Below are 21,649 nucleotides of genomic sequence, written 5' to 3'. Positions count from 1 at the left end.
ATATTTTTAAATCATGTTACCTAGAGTGAAGGACATATTTTATTATCATCAGCATTTTACATATAAGAAAACCAACTCAGGTTAGGTATGGTGGTGGTTCATGCCTGTAATCTCAACTCTGGGAGTCCAAGGTGGGAGGATCACTTGAGGCCAGGGGTTCGAGACCAGCCTGGGCAACACAGCCAAATGTCTCTACAAAAAAATTAGCTGGGCGTGGTGGTGAGCACTTGTAGTCCCAGATACTCAGGAGACTGAAGCAGGAGGATTGCTTGGGGCCAGGAGGTCAAGGCTACAGTGAGCTAGGATTGCACCACTGTACTCTAGCCTTGGCAACAGAGTGAGACTGTGTCCTCATAAAAGAAGAAAGAAAGAAAACAAAAACTCAGACATGATGTTACTTATTCAAGAGAATAACACAGCTAATGACAAAATTCAGATAGAGATATACAAACACCAACAGCCCCTCCTCACCTCCCGTCCCTTTTCTGTGTCTGTTTCTTGATTGGTCTCTCTCCTTAATAGAAACACACTCATGCTCATAAAGGCGTTTATTGAGTACCAGGCACTCTTCTAAATTAAACATGTATTGTTTAATTCTCATGAAAATCCTGAGAACACTGAGGTACAAATTTTGGGGCTGGCCAAAGGTAAAGGTAATAATTTGAGAAGGGTGTGCTTTATAGCAGAACACAGGTGCCTGCTACTCACTCCTAACAGGGGCTGCTGGTGTGGGTGGAGTGGGGTGCAGGCTCCTTCCCACAGGAACCAGGAAATACAGCCTGCCATTGGCCAGAAGGCTGCTCAGAGCCAGGGCCACGGACGGCTCTGCATGGGAAGCTAACATACGTGGACAGGGTGGGTGTCTGCAGAGGCAGATCTATGGTTTCTCAACCTTGGCAACCCATTAAAATCAGCTGGGAATGAACCCGAAAACACTATGCTAAGTGAAAGAAGCCAGACACAAAAGGCTGGCTTCTTTGCCAGCACTGGGGGAGCGGGTGGATGGGAAGAGGGTACGGAGAGTGACCACTAATGGTTATGGGTTAGTTTTTGGAGTGATGAAAATGTGCTGGAATTAGGTAGAGGTAATAGCTGTTACCTGGTTAATATACTAAAAACAACTAAATTGTAAACTTTAACATGATTACTTTTATAGTATGTGAATTATATTTCAATAAAACATTAAATAAAAATATCTCTCGGGTATATACACAAAGGAATTGAAACTAGAGATGCGAACAGATATTTGTACACTCATATTCACAGAAGCATTAAGCATTATTCACAGTAGACAAAAAGTAGAAACAGCCCAAGTATTCACCACCAGAGGAATTGATCAACAAAATATAGTATATACATCCAATGGAATATTCATTCAGCAATAAAAAGGAATGAAATTTATTAGCCAGAAAAGAGGAATTAATTTTTTTTTTTTTTTTTTTTTTGAGATGGAGTCTTGCTCTGTCATCCAGGCTGGAGGGCAGTGGCGTGATCTCAGCTCACTGCAACCTCCGTCCCCCGGGTTTAAGCAATTCCCCTGCCTCAGCTGATATTACAGACGTGCCACCACACCTGGCTAATTTTTGTGTTTTTAGTAGAGACAGGGTTTCACCATGTTGGCCAGGCTGATCTTGAACTCCTGACTTCAGGTGATCCACCTGCTTCAGCCTCCCAAAGTGCTGGGATTACAGGCATGAGCCACTGCGCCCAGCTTGAAATTGTGATAAATGCTAAAATATAAATAGACCTTGAAAACATTATGCTAAGTAAAATAAGACAGACACAGAAAGAGAAATATTGTATGATTCCACTTAAGCGAAGCACTTAGAATAGGCAAATTGGTAGAGACAGAAAGAAAGGTGGTTGTCAGAGGTTGCGGGGAGGGAGGAATCGGGAGTTATTGTGTAATGGGTTTATGTTGGGGATGATAAAAGACTTTTGAGTGTAGATGGTAGTAATGGTTATACAACATTGTGAATATATTTGATGCCACTAAACTGTACACTTAAAATGGTAAAGATGTGGAGTATATTTTACCACAGATTTTAAAAACTTCTAACACTGAGCTAAGCAGTCACCAAATTTTGTCAATTCAAATATAATCTCCCCTCCAAGATGCATTCGGGTGCAGGGCCTTCTCCAGGGCAAAAAGGCATGCATCTGGAACCACCCACATCCCTGGGATCTGATGTCAGCAGTCAAATAAACTCAGTCTCTCAGGCCCCAAGGATTCCAGGCACAAGAATTCCAACCAGTGTAGAGGTCGATACACACCCAATCAAGGAACCATGTAGCATCAGGTGGGTATGTCAGCTGCTAGGAAGTGAACATGAGTCAGTCTACCAGGTGCCTGATAACCTCTGAGGCACACACATTATTGAGGGCGTCAACAAGGAAACACTCTCTGTGTGCGTGGGAAGTTTTGTTTGTGTTTCTCTCTGCAGAATCCCTAACACCATGAGCAGGGCCTGGTCATGAAGAAACTCAATAAATCTTTGATGGATGGATAGATGGAGTTTCTCGGCCTGCAAAAACGAAGATCAGAACCTTGAACCATAGACCCCACCTACCCCAGGCAGCACCCAGGCCTCGAACCTCTATCCCTCTATCTTGGTCTGACTTCCACAAAGCTATTTGTAGATTAAGTATAGAAATGAGTGCTGACCAGCAAACAGGCAGTGATAGTCCAGCGTGGCCCCAACACCAGCCTCCTCTCTGTATAAACCCTTAACCAGCGCAGAAGTCATCATTCTGTTCTCACCATGAGGATGCCTCCCTCAGAAGAGACACAGATGACAAAAACTTAAAGCAGCCAACAGCCCACCCAAGAAACTCTGTAGCTCCTGCTGGGGGTGGGTTTCCCCTGCGGGGGGTGGGTTTCCCCTGCGGAAGGTGGGTTTCCCCTGCGGGGGGTGGGTTTCCTCTGGGGGGGGTTTCCTCTGTGGGGGTGGGTTTCCTCTGCAGGAGGTGGGTTTCCTCTGCGGGGGGGGGGTTTCCCCTGCGGGGGGTGGGTTTCCTCTGCAGGAGGTGGGTTTCCTCTGCGGGGGGTGGGTTTCCTCCACGGGGGTGGGTTTCTTCTGAGGGGAGTGGGTTTCCCCTGCGGGGGGTGGGTTTCCTCTGCGGAAGGTGGGTTTCCTCTGAGCGGGTGGGTTTCCTCTGAGAGCTCTGGGACTTCTGGTTTGAGGTCTCGGTTCTCCACATGTAGGTATCAACAAGTCACTACCTAATGGGGACTCATTCTTTCTGTCTGTCTAGGACACACATGGGTCAGAGAGCCCTGGGTCCAATTCCAGCTCCATCATGGATTAGCGATTGTGGCCTTGGACACATGGGTGGAACTCTCTGGGCCTCATTATCTTTCTAAACAATGAGGGTAATGATGCCTCAGAAGACTGTTTCCAGGTTTGAATGAGTTCATGTGCAAGAAGTCCCAGACACACTGTGGGTAAAAATGTCATTTATTAACTTTCCTCTCTTTCCTAAAAGGGTGTTCAAAAGGTAATCTGGAAGTTGAGGAACAGCAAGCTATCGATGAAGTGAAGCTGACACAACCTCGCAGGCAGAATCCATTCCCCACTTTGAGGCTGCAAACCCATCCAAATGCCCTAATTTCAGGGCTGACCCAGGGAACAAAGCAGATGGCAGAAAGATCCAGAACCTCTCCCAGGAGGCCTACCCTTTCCCCTCCACCAATCTTGCAGGGGAAAATGGCTGGGACAGAATGAAATGCTGATAGAGGCTGAGAGCACAGGGACAGCCCACAATTCATTCCTCCCACAAATATTTGCCAAACATTCACAATGTGCCTGGCCCCGTGGTATGCAGTGAAGCAGCCACTGAGAAGACAGTTTCTGCATCCTGACCCCCCTCGGCTCAGCCCCTCAGGGATCAGCACGGGCTCCTATGTAACCCCCACAAAGGGATCAGCACGGGCTCCTATGTAACCCCTACAAAGGGATCAGCACGGGCTCCTATGTAACCCCCACAAAGGGATCAGCACGGGCTCCTATGTAACCCCCACAAAGGGATCAGCACGGGCTCCTATGTAACCCCCACAAAGGGATCAGCACGGGCTCCTATGTAACCCCCACAAAGGGATCAGCACGGGCTCCTATGTAACCCCCACAAAGGGATCAGCACGGGCTCCGATGTAACCCCCACAAAGGGATCAGCATGGGCTCCTATGTAACCCCCACAAAGAGGCCAAGGGTGCTGATCAGGAGAGGACAGAGGCAGACTCCACTCAAGAGCGCTTGGGGTTGATACCTCAGGGTCACTCAGGGTGCCCTCCTCCCACAGCAACGTGACTCAGGATGATGCAGTCTCATTGCGCAGAAAATTTATGAGCCTTCGGCTGCTTCCCAGAGGCTTATATAATTCTTTGCAGAGCTCTGTCTCATACTTGATAGAAAGCCAAGAGGAAAAAAAGTAATTTAGGCAAATGTTTTCCATCAATGCATTCTTTTTAAAGAAAGGAAAGATTAGTCCTCAGGCCATAATGAAACAAGAACACTCAGAAAGTATTTATCTGTTTCTGTTTATATTTGACTAGAAGTAGAAATCTACACAATAAAAAGCAATAGAGCATCAAGACACTAGACAAGCAGGACGTGTGAAGAAAGGCCTGTCGAATGGATCTTAAGCTGTGATCTGTTGTGGTTTAATCAATCAGAAATTTAAGTCAGGGAGAAAAAAATATTTCTCCATGGTACAACCTACTTTCCAACCAACTTGACATTTCTTAGATCCTCTGGGATGAACACTACTGGGAAAACTCTCAAGATCCATATGATGTATCAACAAAAAACAGAACAGAACTAGCAAAAAAAATGTACAGCCAACAAAGCCAGCCTCCATCAGCAAAAGAATACGAAAACAAAAGAAATACTCCATCAACTGTTCCTGAGTGAAGGAGCAGCCATTAAAATACATAGCATAGAAAGTTGTTCACAACATTATCTGTTGTTCACCACAAATTGGGTGAAGAGAGAAATCACAAAGTAATACGCATAGACAATCCCGTGTTTGTCCGTATTGATTAGTGTAGGTGGGCATTTTTTTTTTAAATCTATACATACACTCAAAGGTATAGAAGGACGTTCACTTCATGGCTGCATTTGTTTCCTACTGTGGCTGCAGCTAATTACTACAAACTTGTTGGCTTAAAACAACGCAAACGGATTCCCCTAATTCTGGAAGGCAGAAGCATAAATTCAAGGTATTGTTAGGGATGTGTTCCTTTTGGAGGCTGCCGGGGAGAATTTGCTTCCTACCTTTTCCAGCCTCTTGGGGCCACCTGCATTCCCTGACAGGGTCCTCCTTCTGTATCTTCTAAGTCAGCAGTTTAGCACTTTTTCCCCGGTCTGACCGCCTGCCTCCCTTTTACAAGGACTGTTGCAAGTATTGTGAGGCCACCTGGATAATCCAGGATACTATTCCCATCTCAAGATCCTTAATCAAATCTGTAAAGTCCCTTTTAATAGGGTAACAGGAGGCTAGGCATGGTGGCTCACACCTGTCATCCCACACTTGGGAAGGCCAAGGTGGGAGAATTGCTTGAGCTCAGGAGTTCCAGACAAGCCTGGGAAACATAGTGAGACCATGTCTGTCTTCACAAAAAAAAACAAAAAAAAAAATTGTTTTTGAATTAGCTGTGCATGGTAGCACACACAGGTAGTCCTAGCTACTCAGGAGGCTGATGCAGGAGGATCACTTTAACACAGAAGCTGAAGGCTGCAGTGAGTTAGGATCTTACCTTACCACTGCACTCCAGCCTGGGCAACAGAACAAGACTTTGTTGCAAAACAAAATAAATAAATAAAGTAAGGTAACACACTCACAGGTTCTGGGGATTAGAACATAGATACTTTGAGGGGCTGAATATTCTGCCTACCAGATTAAGATTAACAATATTTATTTCTGGCAGGGCATGGCGCTCACATCTATAATCCCAGCACTTTGGGAAGCCAAGGCGGGCAGATCACTTGAGGCCAGGAGTTTGAGACTAGCCTGGCCAACATAGTGAAACCCCATCTCTACTGAAAATTTTAAAAAACATTAGCCAGGCGTGGTGGCACATGCCTGTAGTGCCTCCCAGCTACTTGGGAGGCTAAGTCACAAGACTCACCTGAACCCAGGAGGCAGAGGTTGCAGTGAGCCGAGATCGTGCCACTGTACTCCAGCCTGGGTGACAGAATGAGACTCTATCTCAAAAAAAAAAAAAAAAGTAAAAAAGAAAAACAAGGGAAAAAAATATTTATTTCTGGGTGGCAGGATTTCTTTGCTTATCTGTATTTTCTTTTTCTAAAGTCAACATGTATGATTTGTGTAACTTTTAAAAAGAAGTGAGGTATGAGGGTGACAAAAATGTTCTAAAACAGGATTATAATGATAGTTGCATAACCCACTAAATTTTCTAAAAATCATTAAATTGTATACTTAAATGGGTGAATTTTATAACATATAAAAGAAAAACCAAAGAGGGGCTTTTGCACTTACTTTCAAATGGTTCAGCCCAAAATAAATAAATAAATATAAAAAGATCAAATATAGCAAAATGTTAACAACTGGCAAAACAAAGTGGAATTCACTATAAAGTGCTTGCGACTTTGGTGTAGGATTTAACATTTTCAAAAGGTAAAGGAAAATGGGCAGAGAAACAAGGAGAAAGAACAGGACAACTCTAGAAACTAAATCTATTTGGGCATTCCAGTCTTGGGCTGGACTTTAGCTTCAATATTTTGGCTCTCAAGAAGCTGTGTACAGGGTGTGGTGGTGCGTGCCTGTAGTGCCAGCTACTCCGAAGGTTGAGGCAAGAGGATCACTTGAGGCCAAGAGTTCCAGGCCATAGTACGCAATGATCACATACTACACTTTCCAGTCTGGGTGACAGACGGAGACCCCATCTCAAAAAAAAAAAGAAGAAAAAGAAAAAGAAGCCCTGTTCCAAGCAATGTGGAAGCAGCCACAGCTAGTGAGGAAGGCAGGTGATGCTGATGCTCACCTCTTCCTTCCTCTCCATACCCCAGGTGAGGAGGGACCACAATCCTTCGCTTCTCTCCAATGCAAACACCAAGTAGACCTTCATCCATCCCAGGAATCACGTAGCCCTGCCCAATGTACGTGTCAAACGTGCGGTTCCGAGAGTAGCTAGAAAAGAAGAAAGGAAAGAAAGAGGTCATTCATAAGGGCCTCCACAGCAGCTGTGCAAATTAGTTGGGACAGAGATGCAAAAGCACACAGAGGCCTCCAGACTCCAGAACAGCGTAAACCATAGCATCTGAGGACACAGCCAAGAAACACGCTCCCCTGGAAGGGTAAATAGGAACCCCCACACAGCATGTGAACAGCCACCTGTAGAGACACACTGTGCAGCCCTCTGGTTTAGTCAGGTTATGAATGCAGTGTGGGTTATGAGAAGCACCACACAGAAATGGAGCTAATGTAAATTGAACAGTATGCTTTCTTTTTCTGAGGCAAAGTCTCACTTTGTCACCCAGGCTGGTGTGCAGTGGCACCATCACAGACAGCTCACTGCAGCCTCAACTTCCCAGGCTCAAGCAATCCTCCCACCTCAGCCTCCCAAGTAGCTGGGACCAGAAGCACGTGCTACCATGCCTAGCTAATAAAATATACATATATTTTTTGTAGAGATGGAGTCCCACTATGTCGCTCAGGCTGGTCCTGAGCTCCTGGATCAAGTGATCCTCCTGCCTCGGCCTCCCAAAGTACTGGGTTGACAGGCATGAGCCACCATGCCCAGCCTGTATACTTGATAACCATGTCAAGTTAATGAAAACAATCAAGCTCTCAACCAGCCTGGGCAACATGGCAAAACTCTGTTACTACAAAATTACAAAAATTAGCTGGGTGTGGTGGCACACACCGATAGTCCCAGCTACTCAGGAGGCTGAAGTCAGAGGACTGCCTGAGCCGGAGAGGTTGAGGTTGCAGTGAGCCAAGATCACAACACTGCACTCCAGCCTGGGTGACAGAGTGGGACCCTGTCTTGAAAACAAAAAACAAAACAGAAAACAGAATCGAACATAGCCCTTATCAGAAACTACAAATGTGTCACAGGGACAACGTCTCCAATATCTAAAGAGAAGATATCTGCACATGAGGGACATGAGTATTCTGTTTTTATTTTTTAATTACTTTTTTTTTTTTTTTTTTTTGAGACAGGATCTTGCTCTGTCTCCCAGGCTGGAGTGAAGTGGTCTAGTCTCAGCTCACTGCAGCCTCAACCTCCTGGACTCAACTGATCCTCCCACCTCAGCCCCTCAAGTGGCTGGGGCTATAGCGTGCAATACTGTGCCTGGCTCATTTTTGTATTTTTAGTAGAGACTGGGTTTCACCACGTTGCCCAGGTTGGTCTCAAACTCCTGGGCTCCAGCGAACTGCCTGCCCTAGCCTCCCAAAGTGCTGAGCCACAGCACCCAGCCTGACATGAAGATTCCGGTCGCCAGCAAAGCAGCATACACTCTGAGAGTAATGAATTCCGCAGTCTCTACCACAGCCCAACAAAAGTCCCCCAGTATCACCTCTGCTCACCACGCCATCCTGGTGAATACCTGGGTTTCCCAAGTGCTCCTGGCAGGAGCCCCAAGTCCACTCAGGGAGAGATACAGCCTGTGTGTAAACTGCTGAGTGAGTCTATTACCATGAGTTTGGTAAAAAGAGGAACCAATTCCCCACAGCATAATTATTGCAGAATAAAGTAATAAAACTTCATATGCCAAGTCCACTATCAAACTGGACCACGTGACCTGCACCCCTTCCCCACACCACCTGGTGCCGATGAGGCAGAAAGCCTGTCCTGAAAGAGCCAGTCGGTCCTGCCATTCCCTCACCCCACAGCCAGCGCATGACGTCCCGGAGAAGAGAGACCAGACCGCCGAGTGGGGCCGGGTCAATACACAGGCAGAACTGTGGAGGTTCTCCCTTCTCAATACCCCTCAGAGACCACAAAGTCATGGGGCATGAAGAAAGAACCACAACAGATGTCCCTCCTCACCCAGGAAGCAGGAGATTGTCCACATAAATTCCCAGAGGAGGCTGTGAGTCCCTCTTCCCACCCACTAAGGACAGCACCCCACGCTGAGCAGCTCCAAGCCTCCTCCTGGTGCACTGGCCAGGAAGGCCTGGAGGGGAACACAGCAGGGAAGAGGAGGACCATGCAGGCTCCCAGCATCCTCCAGCCAGAGCAGGGCTCACCCTCCCCAGGTTCCCACCTGCAGGACCCTGGGGATCACCAGCAATGTGCAGTCACTACCAGACATTCAGGGAAGAGGAGGATACCTACGTGGTGGGCTCCCGACGAAGGGACACCAAGTGGTGAGAGAGACGGCAGGGACCCACAGTGGGGATTGCTGCCCTGCCCACTGGAATAGTCACAAAGATTCCATGGCAGAGGGGAGACAGCAGACACCAAAGGCTGTGGGATCTGCCTCAGGGACAAGCACCGGGCTGGCAGCAAGGGCCAAGCCGAGAGGCAGGAAAGAGCCTCCGAAGGAGAGACGGAGTGGTGGAGTGGGCTTAATTGTAGCGAACGCTGAATAACTTTAAAAGTTAAAGACAAGTAAATGGAAAACCATCCTGTTCCCCAGTGGAAAAGCAAAGTCATCAGTCCTCCCCTAAACTAACTTATAAGTTCTTTTTCCTTTTCTTTTTTTGAGACAGAGTCTCACTCTGTCACTGAGGCTGGAATGCAATGGCGAGATCTCAGCTCACTGCAACCTTCGTCTCCAGAGTTCAACTGATTCTCCTGCCGCAGCCTCCCAAGTAGTTGGGATTATAGGCATGCGCCACCACACTCAGCTAATTTTTGTATTTTCAGTAGAGATGGGGTTTCACCATGTTGGCCAGGCTTGTCTTGAACTCCTATCCACAAGTGATCCACCTGCCTCAGCCTCCCAAAGTGCTAGGATTACAGGTGTGAGCCATCGTGCCTGGCCTGAGCCACCATGGCTGGCCCAAAGTAACTTACAAATTTTAAAGCAATTCCAATCAAAATCCCAGGGGTGTGTATCTGGTGGTGGTGGGAAGCTCAGTAAAGTAATGCTAAAATTCATCTGAAAAAAGAAACAATTAAGAATGCTGTTTTTAAGGTGCAGTATATAGCAAGCTACCATTCTTATAAAAAATTAAAAAAGGTAAATATATATATATATGTACTTCATTACATATGTATGGAAGACCTATGAAATTAATAACACTGGGCAGGGGACAGTGGGTTACACTTGTAATCTCAGCACTTTGGGAGGCTGAGACAGGTGGATCACTTGAGGTCAGGAGTTCATGACCAGCCTGGCCCAACATGGTGAAACCCCACCTTTACTAAAAATACTAAAAAAATTAGCCAGGCCTGGTGGCATGTGCCTGAAAAAGAAATTAATAACACTGGTTCCCTATGAAGAGGGGAGGTTGGACAAGGATAGTAGGGAAATTTGTCACTGTATACCTTTCTATACTTCCAGGATTTTAAATCATTTCAATGCATCACTTAGTAGAAAAAAAAGTTATTTTTTAAAAAAGAAAAAGAATGCCCTCTACTATACAAATTAAAAAGCTAACACTAGTTAATCATAGCTAAAGGTGTGATGTTGGCCTAGAAATAGATAGAAGGTAAAGGATAAAAATTCTACACAAAGACTCAAAAGTACATATAAGAATTTGGTTCATAACAAAAATCACATTTTAGAGCAGTAAGGAAATGATAGAGTCATGCATGAAGGATGTTGGAAAAACTAGCTAACCACCTGGAAAACAATAAAGTTAAATCCTTCCTGTCACAGTGATACCACAATAAATTCCAGACGGATTAAAGACTTAAATATGAAAGCATTTGTGAGCACAGAGAGGAACTGCGGAACGTTGTTAACACTGGTTATCTCATGCTAGTGAGAATGGAAGGGGCTGATAAGAAATTTACATTTTTTGCTATACATTTTTGCATTGTTTCCATTATGCAATTAGGACACATTACCTCTGGCCTGGAGTGGTGGCTCATGCCTGTAATCCCAGCACTTTGAGTGGCCCAGGCGAGTGGATCACTTGAGGCCAGGAGTTTGATACCAGTCAGGCCAACATGGTGAAACCTCATCTCTACTGAAAATACAAAAAAATTAGCCAGGCATGATGGTGCACGCCTGTAGTCCCAGCTACTCAGGAGGCTGAGGCAGAAGAGAATTGCTTGAACCCAGGAGGTGGAGGTTGCAGTGGGCTGCAGTCACATCACTGCACTCCACCCTGGGCAACAGAGCGAGACTCTGTCTCAAAAAAAAAGAATATTAGTACCTTTGAAAATAAAAATTCTAATAAAGAAGGGCCGGGCGCAGTGGCTCAAGCCTGTAATCCCAGCACTTTGGGAGGCCGAGACGGGCGGATCACGAGGCCAGGAGATTGAGACCATCCTGGCTAACACAGTGAAACCCCGTCTCTACTAAAAAAAATACAAAAAACTAGCCGGGCGAGGTGGCGGGCGCCTATAGTCCCAGCTACTCGGGAGGCTGAGGCAGGAGAATGACGTAAACCCGGGAGGCGGAGCTTGCAGTGAGCTGAGATCCGGCCACTGTACTCCAGCCCGGGCGACAGAGTGAGACTCCGTCTCAAAAAAAAAAAAAAAAAAAAAAAAAATTCTAATAAAGAATATCTTAAAGAATAAAGAAAAAAAAGCAACCAATAAAAGGCTTGAAGGAAATACAGGCAAACATTTATATACTCTAGGAAGAGGACAGACTTTGTAACAAGTCACCAAAGACAGGAACCATAATGAGGAAGTCTAATGTATTTAACAACATAAAAGGTTTATAGTTAAATGGGTCAAAAATCAAAACAACCAAAATTAACATGCAAATAAATTGAGGAAAATGTTTTTAATAATATGCAACCATAAAATAATTAATATTTTTAATGTGTAGAGCTCTTCAAATCAACAAGAAATAGACAAACGCCAATGCCCCAAATAGAAAAACAGGCAAAGGACCTAAACAGATAGTTCAAAAGAAGATACTCAAACAAACATCCAAAGGAATTTCAAACCCAATAGCAATTGAAAATTCAGATTAAAACCATAGGTACCATTTTTTTCTCCCATAAATTAGGCAACTTTTTTTGTTTTTGTTTTATTTTGTTTTTTGTTTTTTGTTTTTTTTTGAGATGAAGTCTCCCCAGGCTGGAGTGCAGTGGCGTGATCTCGGTTCACTGCAACCTCCACCTCCTGGGTTCAAGCTATTCTCCTGCCTCAGCCTCCCGAGGAGCTGGTATTACAGGCATCTGCCATCACACCCGGCTAATTTTTGTATTTTTAGTAGAGACGAGGTTTCACCATGTTGGCCAGGTTGGTCTCGAACTCCTGACCTCAAGTGATCCACCCACCGCAGCCTCCCAAAGTGCTGAGATTACAGGTGTGAGCCACCACGCCTGGCCTAGCCAAGATTATTTTTAAATGATACCTAGTGTTACTAAGTTGGCAGGGAATGGGATACTCTTAAACTGTGATGCTGAGTAAAACCTTACTTGAGGGCAACTTGGTAGTATGTATCAAAAGGTGTAAAAATACACATAACTGCTCGGCACAGTGGCTCATGCCTGTAATCCCAGCACTTTGGGAGGCGAGGCGGGAGGGTCACTTGAGGTCAGGAGTTTAAGACCAGTCTGGCCAACATGGCAAAACCCTGTCTCTATCAAAAATACATAAATTAGCCTGGTGTGGTGGCAGGCGCCTGTAATCCTAGCTACTTGGGAGGCTGAGGCAGGAAAATCGCTTGAACCCAGCAGGTGGAGGTTGCAGTGAGCTGAAGTCGCACCACTGCACTCCAGCCTGGGCAACAGAGCAAGATTCTGTCTCAAAAAGAAAAAAAAAAAAAAAGCAGGGCACGGTGGCTAACGCCTGTAATGCCAACACTTTGGAAGGCCGAGGCAGGCAGATCACCTGAGGTCAGGAGTTCAAGACCAGCCTGGCCAATATGACGAAACCCCCATCTTTACTAAAAATACAAAATTAGCTGGGAGTGGTGGTTCATGCCTGTAATCCCAGCTGCTAAGGAGGCTGAGACACAAGAATTGCTTGAATCCAGGAGGCAGAGGTTGCAGTGTGCCGAGATCACACCATTGCACTCCAACCTGGGCAAGAAGAGCGAAACTCCATCTCAAAAAAAAAAAAATACACATAACCTTTGACCCAGAGATTCTTCTAGAGATGTATCCCAGGGAAACAATCATATATTTTAAGATTTTCCTACAAAAATAATTACTGCAGCCTTAATTAAATGTCAAAATTCAGGAAACATAAAGGATAAACAAGGATTGATTACCTAAATGTAGGCAAGTCTATACAATGAAATATATGCAGCTATTAGAATGGATTAGATCCCACTGTACTAAAACAGAAAGCTCTTTGAAACCTGAGAAAACTGTGGTTCCATTATGTGAACAGAAATCTGGTATACACAGAAAAATGGTCTTTCAATTGGAAATATAATTCCAGGGAATAAAGAATAGAACCACACTGGAATGCAACAAAGAATAATACACATGTGTACTAAATTATTTTTTTTTGGTAACAGAAGAAGATAAAAACAACTCAAATGTTCATCAATAGGAGAATGGTTATCTAAATACAATATACTCACCCAATGGGACACCATGTAGACGTAAAAAATAGAGCATTTTTCTCTATGTATTAGCATGGAAAAATCCCAGAGTAACAAAAATCCAGAACACCACTTTGTTCCCTAGTAATACTATATTCTGAAAGCCATATACTTTGGAGAGGAGAAAATAACATTTGTGTTTGCTTATATTTGCATTTTTAAAAATCTACACATTAGGCTGGGTGCAGTGGCTCACGACTGTAATCCCAGCACTTTGGGAGTCCACAAGTTCGAAACCAGCCTGGCCAATATGGTGAAACCCCGTCTCTACTAAAAATACAAAAATTAGCCAGGCATGGTGGTGTGTGCCTGTAACCCCAGCTACTTGGGAGGCTGAAGCAGGAGAATCGCTTGAACCCGGGTGGCGGAGGTTGCAGTGAGCCAAGATTGCACCACTGCACTGCAGCCTGGGTGACAGAGTGAGACTCTGTCTCAAAAAAAAAAAAAATCTAGACATTGGGAAAATTAAAAATAGAAGCCAATAAAAATGGTTAACTCTAAGTGGTAGGGGAGAGAGGGAGGTTAGGCAGACAGGAACAGGTATACAACATATCTTTTCTTTTTTTTTTTTTTTTTTTTTTTTGAGACAGAGTCTCGCTCTGTTGCCCAGGCTGGAGTGCAGTGGCGTGATCTCAGCTCACTGCAACCTTGGACTCCTGGGTTCAAGTCATTCTCCTGACTCAGCCTCCTAAGTAGCTGGGATTGCAGGCACCCGCCACCACGCCTGGCTAATTTACAACATATAATGCATGCTTTGTTTTGGTTTTGAGCTATGTAACTATTACTCTTTCCCAAAAAATTTAAATGACAAATTTAAAAGAGATCCTAGGAACAAGAATGAATTATTCAAATGAAATAATGCCATATACAAATTCTTCTGTAATGGTTTTGGATGACTCCATTAACTAGAAGTCTATCACCTCAGAGAGACAGGGAGGTTGCTGTCGCTACTTGTTTGCTCTACTGGGAGCTAAAGGAGTAGTTTCAAACAACACATGCCACTGGAATGAGCAAGACAGGCCAAATGCAAGCCATCTCTACAATTGCAGGCCATGCCTGATAAACAAAACAAAACTTTGAACAACAAAGGAGGCCAGTAATTAGCCTCCATGGCACCCAGCATCCCGAAGGGAGCTGAATGCATCCAACCAGTGCCGCCCAGCTGATCAGCCACTGAAATTTGTAAAGCACTGTGACACATACCTTATCTCTTTAATCTAACCATCTACTTGACAAAGGTGCTGGAATAGGGAAAAATGAAGTCCAAGGCAGTCAAACGCTATCCAAAGTCATACAGCTAGTGCACCACAGGGGCTAGAGCCCAGCTCTCTTGGCATCAAGCACATTCTCTGCCCACTGTACCTCCTTGACATCACTTCTGGCCACTCCTCATCTTGGGCCCTATAATGAGGTTTATACCTGGACAGCTAAGCACAGTATAGGGGGATGGTGGGAGTCGAGGGTCTCTCCTGGCTTCCTGCAGAACCATCTAAAACAGCCCCCAAGAAAGAGATGGTTACAAGAGCCTATGAATAAATTTAAGCCCATCTCTACAAAAAATAAAACATTAGCCAAGCATGGTGGTACACGCCCACAGTCCTAGCAACTAAGGAGGCTGAGATGAGAGAATTGCTTGAGCCCAGGAGTTCAAGGTTGCAGAAAGCCACAATCATGCAGCTACACTGCACTCCAGACTGGATAATAGAACGAGACTCTGTCTCAAAAAAAAAAAAAAAAAAGGAAAGAAAGGAAGGAAGGGAGGGAAGAACTAAGTATCAGAAAATAGAAACCTATATTAGAGATGAAAATGCCAACTATGAATCAGCATTGACAAAGTATTTAAATCATGGTCCAGCCAATGGCAGACTTTATTCAATACAACGTTCTGGTAATTGAAGACTTTAATCATTTCCTTACCTGGAATCAAAGAGGGTGCCATCCAGAAGCGTGCCATTGTAATGATACCTGAGAAAGTCCCCGCTTTGACTTATCCGCTCACAGTTTTCAGGTACTACCTTGTTCTCAATGGAAATGCTGTCCTTGGGGTTATGGAGGTCCAATAATGCAACATCAAACACCAGAGATGCCTGACCGGGAATGTCCTTCCCTAGAATGGAATGGGAGAAGATGATTAAACGGGACCCAGGATTTAGGACGTACTTTACAACTCAACAGCCTCGGGGTTGGTGTTATTCACTTCTTGAAGTTTTGAAGCCAAGGAAACAAATGTTCTTCCAGGTCTTGAATGGGCCCCCATAGTGTCCAACCATGGGCTGATGGTATAATCTAAAATCTGACTCAGCAAAATGAGAAAATTGATATTAATGACATAAGCAACCACCATGACCATATTTTCTGGGCTCATGCTGAAAAATCAAGGCTCTATGTAGGTGGGCATGCACCCACAAGCAAACCCAAATACATACCTCTGTGGGTTTCTGTTTGTGAATAAATGCAAACCACAGACATCTAAAGGAGGTAATTCCAAATCTCTGGTCTGGTTCTGGAGAACTGTACACAGTCTTGTTCTTTGGAACGAACAGTCAATTTTTTAGAGGCAAAAAGTAAAACTCAACGCCTTAAGTGTATCCAAAGCAAGATATAAATAACATGAAAGTTAGCAGAGATAACAGAGAAAAAATGGCACCCACAATCCAAAATATAAATAAATAGTCCTCAAATCACTTCTGTCTAACTTCTGGGTAGTACTGCTTCTCTTGGATGTTCCTGACAGTGGGAATATTTTGAATATCTGCAAAATGAAATCCACATGAAGAGATTACAGGACACTAGTTCTTCCTGCAAAGATCAACATCAACCAATAAATAACCCAAAATCCAGTAATTTGGGATAGTAGAAAGTTAACCAACAAACCAGTCCCTCACTTTTACTTGCCATTTGTTATACTATGCAAAGGAGTAGGCCCGGACAAGCAAACTAGATGCCACCAAGCCTGAGCTCCTTCCACTGGCCTTTGGCAAAGCCCACCCTGCATCTCCTTCCCCTCCAAGGAATGATGAAATCTGCTGAAAGCCGGCTGCTGAGTCAGCCCCTGGAATGCAAGGTGTGGTCAATCCCCAAATCACATGCGTGGGAGATAGAATATTAATCTGTGTGTGCTTTACTGTATCTTTTCATTTAAGATAAAAATGAAAGCCTTAAAAGTAACCATGGGGTTTAAATTTTTCTTTTCTTTTCTTTTCTTTTTGAGATGGAGTCTCGCTGTGTTGTCCAGGCTGGAGTGTAACGGCACAATCTCGGCTCACTGCAACCTTCGCCTCCCAGGTGAAGTGATTCTCCTGCCTCAGCTTCCCGAGTAGCTGGGATTACAGGCACCTGCCATCATGTCTGGCTAATTTTTGTATTTTTAGTAGCTGGGATTACAGGCACCTGCCATCATGCTGGCCAGGCTGCTCTCGAACTCCCGACCTCAGGCGATCCACCCTACTCAGCCTCCCAAAGTGCTGGGATTACAGGCGCAAGCCACCATGCCCGGCCTGGGGTTTCAATTTTTCTAGCATTAATGTGCACTAAATGAATAATGTTTTCTATAACAACTTAGCAGAGATATAATTCACATACCATACAGTTCAACCATTTAAAGTTACACTTGGATAGCCGAGCACAGTATTCAAGTATAAGCAATCAAAAATAACTATTCTAAATAAACTATTATTTGTTTAAAGTAAATAAATAATATTTCTCATATTAGGCTCACATCTGGTTTTGTTATGTGGCTGATGACAGAAGGATCTGGGAGCCAATGTGAATGAACTTCTTGGGGCCAAGGACAAGACCATTTGAACATCAGTAAGAAAACAGTAACTGCCAGGCACAGTGCCTCCCACCCATAATCCCAGCACTTTGGGAGGCTGAGGTGGGAGGATCACTTGAGTCCAGGATTTCAAAGTAATCCTTGGTAACATAGTGAGACACTGTCTCTAAAAAAATTTTTTTAACTAGCCAAGCATGGTGGCACACACCTGTAGTCCTAACTATTCGGGAGGCTGAAGCAGGAAGATCACCCAGGAGTTTGAGGTTATAGTGAGCTGTGATGGCGTCACTCCAGCCTGGGTGACAGAGTGAGAGCCTGTCTCTAAAAATAATAATAACAATATCTACATCTTGGTTGGGGGGAGAATTAAGACATGTTTATGGCACTGTTTTAAACTTTATTTTTCCTTTAGTAGGGAATTTCACCCCTAATACTCTTTTTAAGAAACCATCTGCAGATCCCCAGCATGTAAAATATATAAAAGTGGGCCAGGCACAGTGGTTCACACTTGTAATCCCAGCATTATGAGAGGCCGAGGTGGGTGGATGGCTTGACCTCAGCAGTTTGAGACCAGTCTGGCCAACATGGCGAAACGCTGTCTCTACTAAAAATACAAAAATTTGCCAGGCATGGTGGCATACGTCTGTAGTTCAAGCTACCCAGGAGGCTGAGGCAGGAGAATCTCTTGAATCCAGGAGGTAGAGATTGCAGTGAGCCGAAAGTGTACCACTGCACTCCAGTCTGGGCAACAGAGTGAGACTCTGTCTCCAAAAAAAAAAAAATTATATATATAAAAAAGTATATATATATGAGTATATGAGTATATATATGAGTATATGAGTGTGTGTGTATATATATATGAGTGTGTATGTATGTGTGTGTGTATATATATATGGAGGTAGAGACGAGAGACGGCTGAGCCCCACCACCTCAGGCTCCCTTCTCCTGCTCTGCTCCAGAGCCAGAAAACAACATCGAAAACATATTGGCTATTGTAAGTTGGGTATCACTATCAGTAAATTTCTTAAGAAGCATCATGTTCTCATTTATATCCTTAACTACGAAGTCATCTGCTGCATAATGAAGTTTTGGTCAACAACAGACCACATATATGAGAGTGGTCCCATGAGATTATCATATCATGTCTTTACTGTACCTTTTCTATGTTTAGATACACAAATTCTTGTCATTATGTTACAGTAGCTCACCTGTGAGTGAGTACACATGAGTACACAGTACACATGCTGTGCAGGTTTGCAGGCTAGAAGAACAGGTTACACCATACAGCCTAAGTGTGCAGTGGGCTATAGCACCTAGGATTGTGTAAGTGCACTCTATGGCATTTGCACAACAATGCAATTGCCTAATGATGCCTTTCTCAGAACATATCCCCATTATTAATCAACACATCACTGTATCCATCTGCTGTGTAAACGCCTACAGGTCTCTATGTTGTGTCAGCATGTCAATATGATTAAACGCACCTGAAATTCAAACATGAGTACCTGAGAAATTCTATTTATCAGTCAATATTATGTGTTTTCCTTCACAGGAAAACTACAAACAGGACACTGCTTCTAATTAATGTGTTTTCTAACATTACCCTTTGCTTTTGTCCATATGGAGTTAATGTCATAGGTAAAACCCATTGTAGAGGTGCAAATGGGGAAATCTGGCAATTCTGACATTATATGGCTAAATTTCTACCTTGATATCTGCAACTTTTATAGTGTCTAGTTCAAGTCTCATTTCACAAATGTTAAAGCCAGAGAGGTTGGTGGCCAAGGCCATAGCAGGTACGGCAGGAGCAGAGGAGGTTACTTATGAATGCCAATAAGTAAGTGGACCATAAGTAAGTGGAAATTTCTGCAACTCAATCATCAGACAGCAGACAATCCAGACTAGCACTGTCAAATAGAACTTTCTGAGGGATGGAAATGATCTGGGTCTATATTTGCACTGTCCAGTATGGTGGCCCTCAGCAACATGAGGCTATTAGGTACCTAAAATGTAGCAGTGCGACCAAGGAACTGAATTTTAAATTTTAGCTAATTTTAACTTGTTTCCATTTCAATATAAATAGCCACATGTAACTAGTGATTACCGTATTAGACAGTGTAGGTCTAGACCGAAAGGTCTAGTGGGTTTCATGTGGTGACAACTGAATTAACCACTGCAATAAAAATAAGGATAGGAGAGAGTGGCTCCAAGAAGGAGAAGGACTTACCATCTCCATCCTCTCCATAGGCCAAAAAAGGAGGAATGGTGATGATGCGCTTCTCACCCACACACATCCCCAGCAGCCCTTTATCCATTCCAGGAATCAGCCAGCCAATCCCCACATATGTGTCATACGTTTTCATGCGATTGTGACTAAAAGCCAATGAGAAAGGGAAAAAGTTCCACACCATGAGAATGTTTCCAACTCATCTCTCAGTACAGTTTTTGTTACCCAAATATCAGCTAAACAATGATCTCATACCCATCCCTAGAGATAGGCGTTTATGGATCTTTGCCCCCAAACTCAGGGCAAATGTCCTCAAGTTTAGAAAGAAATAAAAAGCATGCATTTATACCAGTGATAGATAAAAACAGGCCAGCTATTCCACTAATCAAACACGCTCTAATGAGAATAAATTGCAAAGGGTTCCCAGATCTCTGACGTGGCCCCGTGCTGCTCCATAGCTTCATATACATTCATCTTTCCCCTCCTGCTTCCGTGGGAAAACTATAAAAATGAACCAAAACGTGCATAAGCCTCCTGAAAAATAGATGCTTTCACGGCTGGGCGTGGTGGCTCACACCTGTAATCCCAGCACTTTGGGAGGCCAAGGCAGGCAGATCATGAGGTCAGGAGATCGAGACCATCCTGGCTAATATGGTGAAACCCCACCTCTACTAAAAATATAAAAAATTAGCTTGGCGTGGTGGCATGCACCTGTAGCCCCAGCTACTTGGGAGGCTGAGGCAGGAGAATCGCTTGAACCCAGGAGGTAGAGGTTGCAGTGAGCCAAGATCGTGCCACTGCACTCCAGACTGGGTGACAGGACGAGACTCCATCTCAAAAAAAAAAAAACAAATAGAGCCTTTCACTTAATAATGAGATCTCAAAATACTGTTAAGTTAGATAAACATTGCTCTTCAATGTTTCTAAGATGTATTAAAATTTTGACTCTGGCACCAGAGAAGATGCAACGCTGACCAAAAGTCTTAAGTAGATGAGTTCGGTACTGGTTACAGTGGAGAAGAGTCCCCATCGGCATAAAAAGCAAGACAGAAGGAAGCAACTATGCGTGGGACATTTCACTGATACTTCCATGAATGACAGGACTTACCTCGAATCAAACAGAGTTCCATCCAGGAACGTCCCGTTGTAGTGGTACCTCACAAAATCAGACACCTGGATGGTCCGAGGGCAACTCGGGGGCTTGAAATAGGTGTGAATCTGAACCTGGTCTTCAGAATTCCAAATATCCATCAGAAGTACATCAAAATGAAGCACTGAATTGGGGGGGATCACACCAGCTAGAAATTAAAGATTTCACACTGAGTTCACAGTTGCTGACTTTCAGGCCAGATAAATAAATACCTAGGATGCTGCCAAGGTGAATGTGGGCCAAAAGGGTTCAAGCAGTTACTGCTCTACAATCCCAAAATGACCCATTCTTCCTCCCTCTTTCCTCCACATGAAATTGAAAGAAAAGAGAAAAAACAGTTTTCTTCTCATTGAGGGTATCATTCAATACATCTGTGTTAATGACACTTTCTTTCACATCTAGAAGAAATAAACCTAAGATGGAAATTTTAGCTGTGTATGAGTTCACTGCTTTTCATTTTCCCCCAATCTAAAAAGCTTCCAAGATTCTCCAGTCTGTTTGACTTAACATCCTAAAAGTGTTCTCATTGTTTCTGCAGATGTGTTTATAAACGAGGAAGAAAAGCTTACAAACTCCTTCACTTCCGTAGGCAAGCTTCGGGGGAATCTTCACGAAACGTCTCTCGTTTACGCACATCCCAACAAGAGCCTGGTCCATCCCTGTGATCAGCTGTCCTTTTCCCACAAACACGTTGAAAGTGGAGTCTCTGTCATAGCTGAAGACCCAAAGGGTAGGGAAAGAGAGAGAAAAGTATAAATAGTCCCTTCCTCAGTAAAAACCAACCTGTCAAAATGCGCCCACAGATGTAATGTGGCCACAGCAAAGCAAAAAGCCTGCCAAGG

General features: G+C 44.1%; 2 protein-coding genes and 1 long non-coding RNA gene across 3 annotated transcripts in view; 1 reads left to right on the top strand and 2 right to left on the bottom strand.

Moving 5' to 3' along the window:
• The window catches only part of LOC126950102 (uncharacterized), a 480,177-nt gene that overhangs the window by 393,667 nt on the left and 64,861 nt on the right, over nucleotides 1-21,649 (top strand). The gene's annotated exons all lie outside the window — the stretch shown is intronic.
• The window catches only part of LOC126950111 (uncharacterized), a 189,675-nt gene that overhangs the window by 103,480 nt on the left and 64,546 nt on the right, over nucleotides 1-21,649 (bottom strand). The gene's annotated exons all lie outside the window — the stretch shown is intronic.
• The window catches only part of FKBP9 (FKBP prolyl isomerase 9), a 51,564-nt gene that overhangs the window by 14,409 nt on the left and 15,506 nt on the right, over nucleotides 1-21,649 (bottom strand). The window contains exons 2-6 of the mRNA XM_050783282.1: nucleotides 21,377-21,522; nucleotides 20,766-20,955; nucleotides 19,658-19,803; nucleotides 15,573-15,762; nucleotides 7,004-7,149 (exon numbers count right to left, since the gene is read on the bottom strand). Coding sequence (XP_050639239.1) covers nucleotides 7,004-7,149; nucleotides 15,573-15,762; nucleotides 19,658-19,803; nucleotides 20,766-20,955; nucleotides 21,377-21,522 — 818 coding nt within the window. The remainder of the gene's footprint in view (nucleotides 1-7,003; nucleotides 7,150-15,572; nucleotides 15,763-19,657; nucleotides 19,804-20,765; nucleotides 20,956-21,376; nucleotides 21,523-21,649) is intronic.

This window comes from Macaca thibetana, chromosome 3, assembly GCF_024542745.1.
Source record: "Macaca thibetana thibetana isolate TM-01 chromosome 3, ASM2454274v1, whole genome shotgun sequence".
NCBI classification, from domain to species: Eukaryota; Metazoa; Chordata; class Mammalia; order Primates; family Cercopithecidae; genus Macaca; species Macaca thibetana.
Note: the sequence above shows the minus strand (reverse complement) of the source record. Positions and strands in the feature narration are given on the sequence as shown.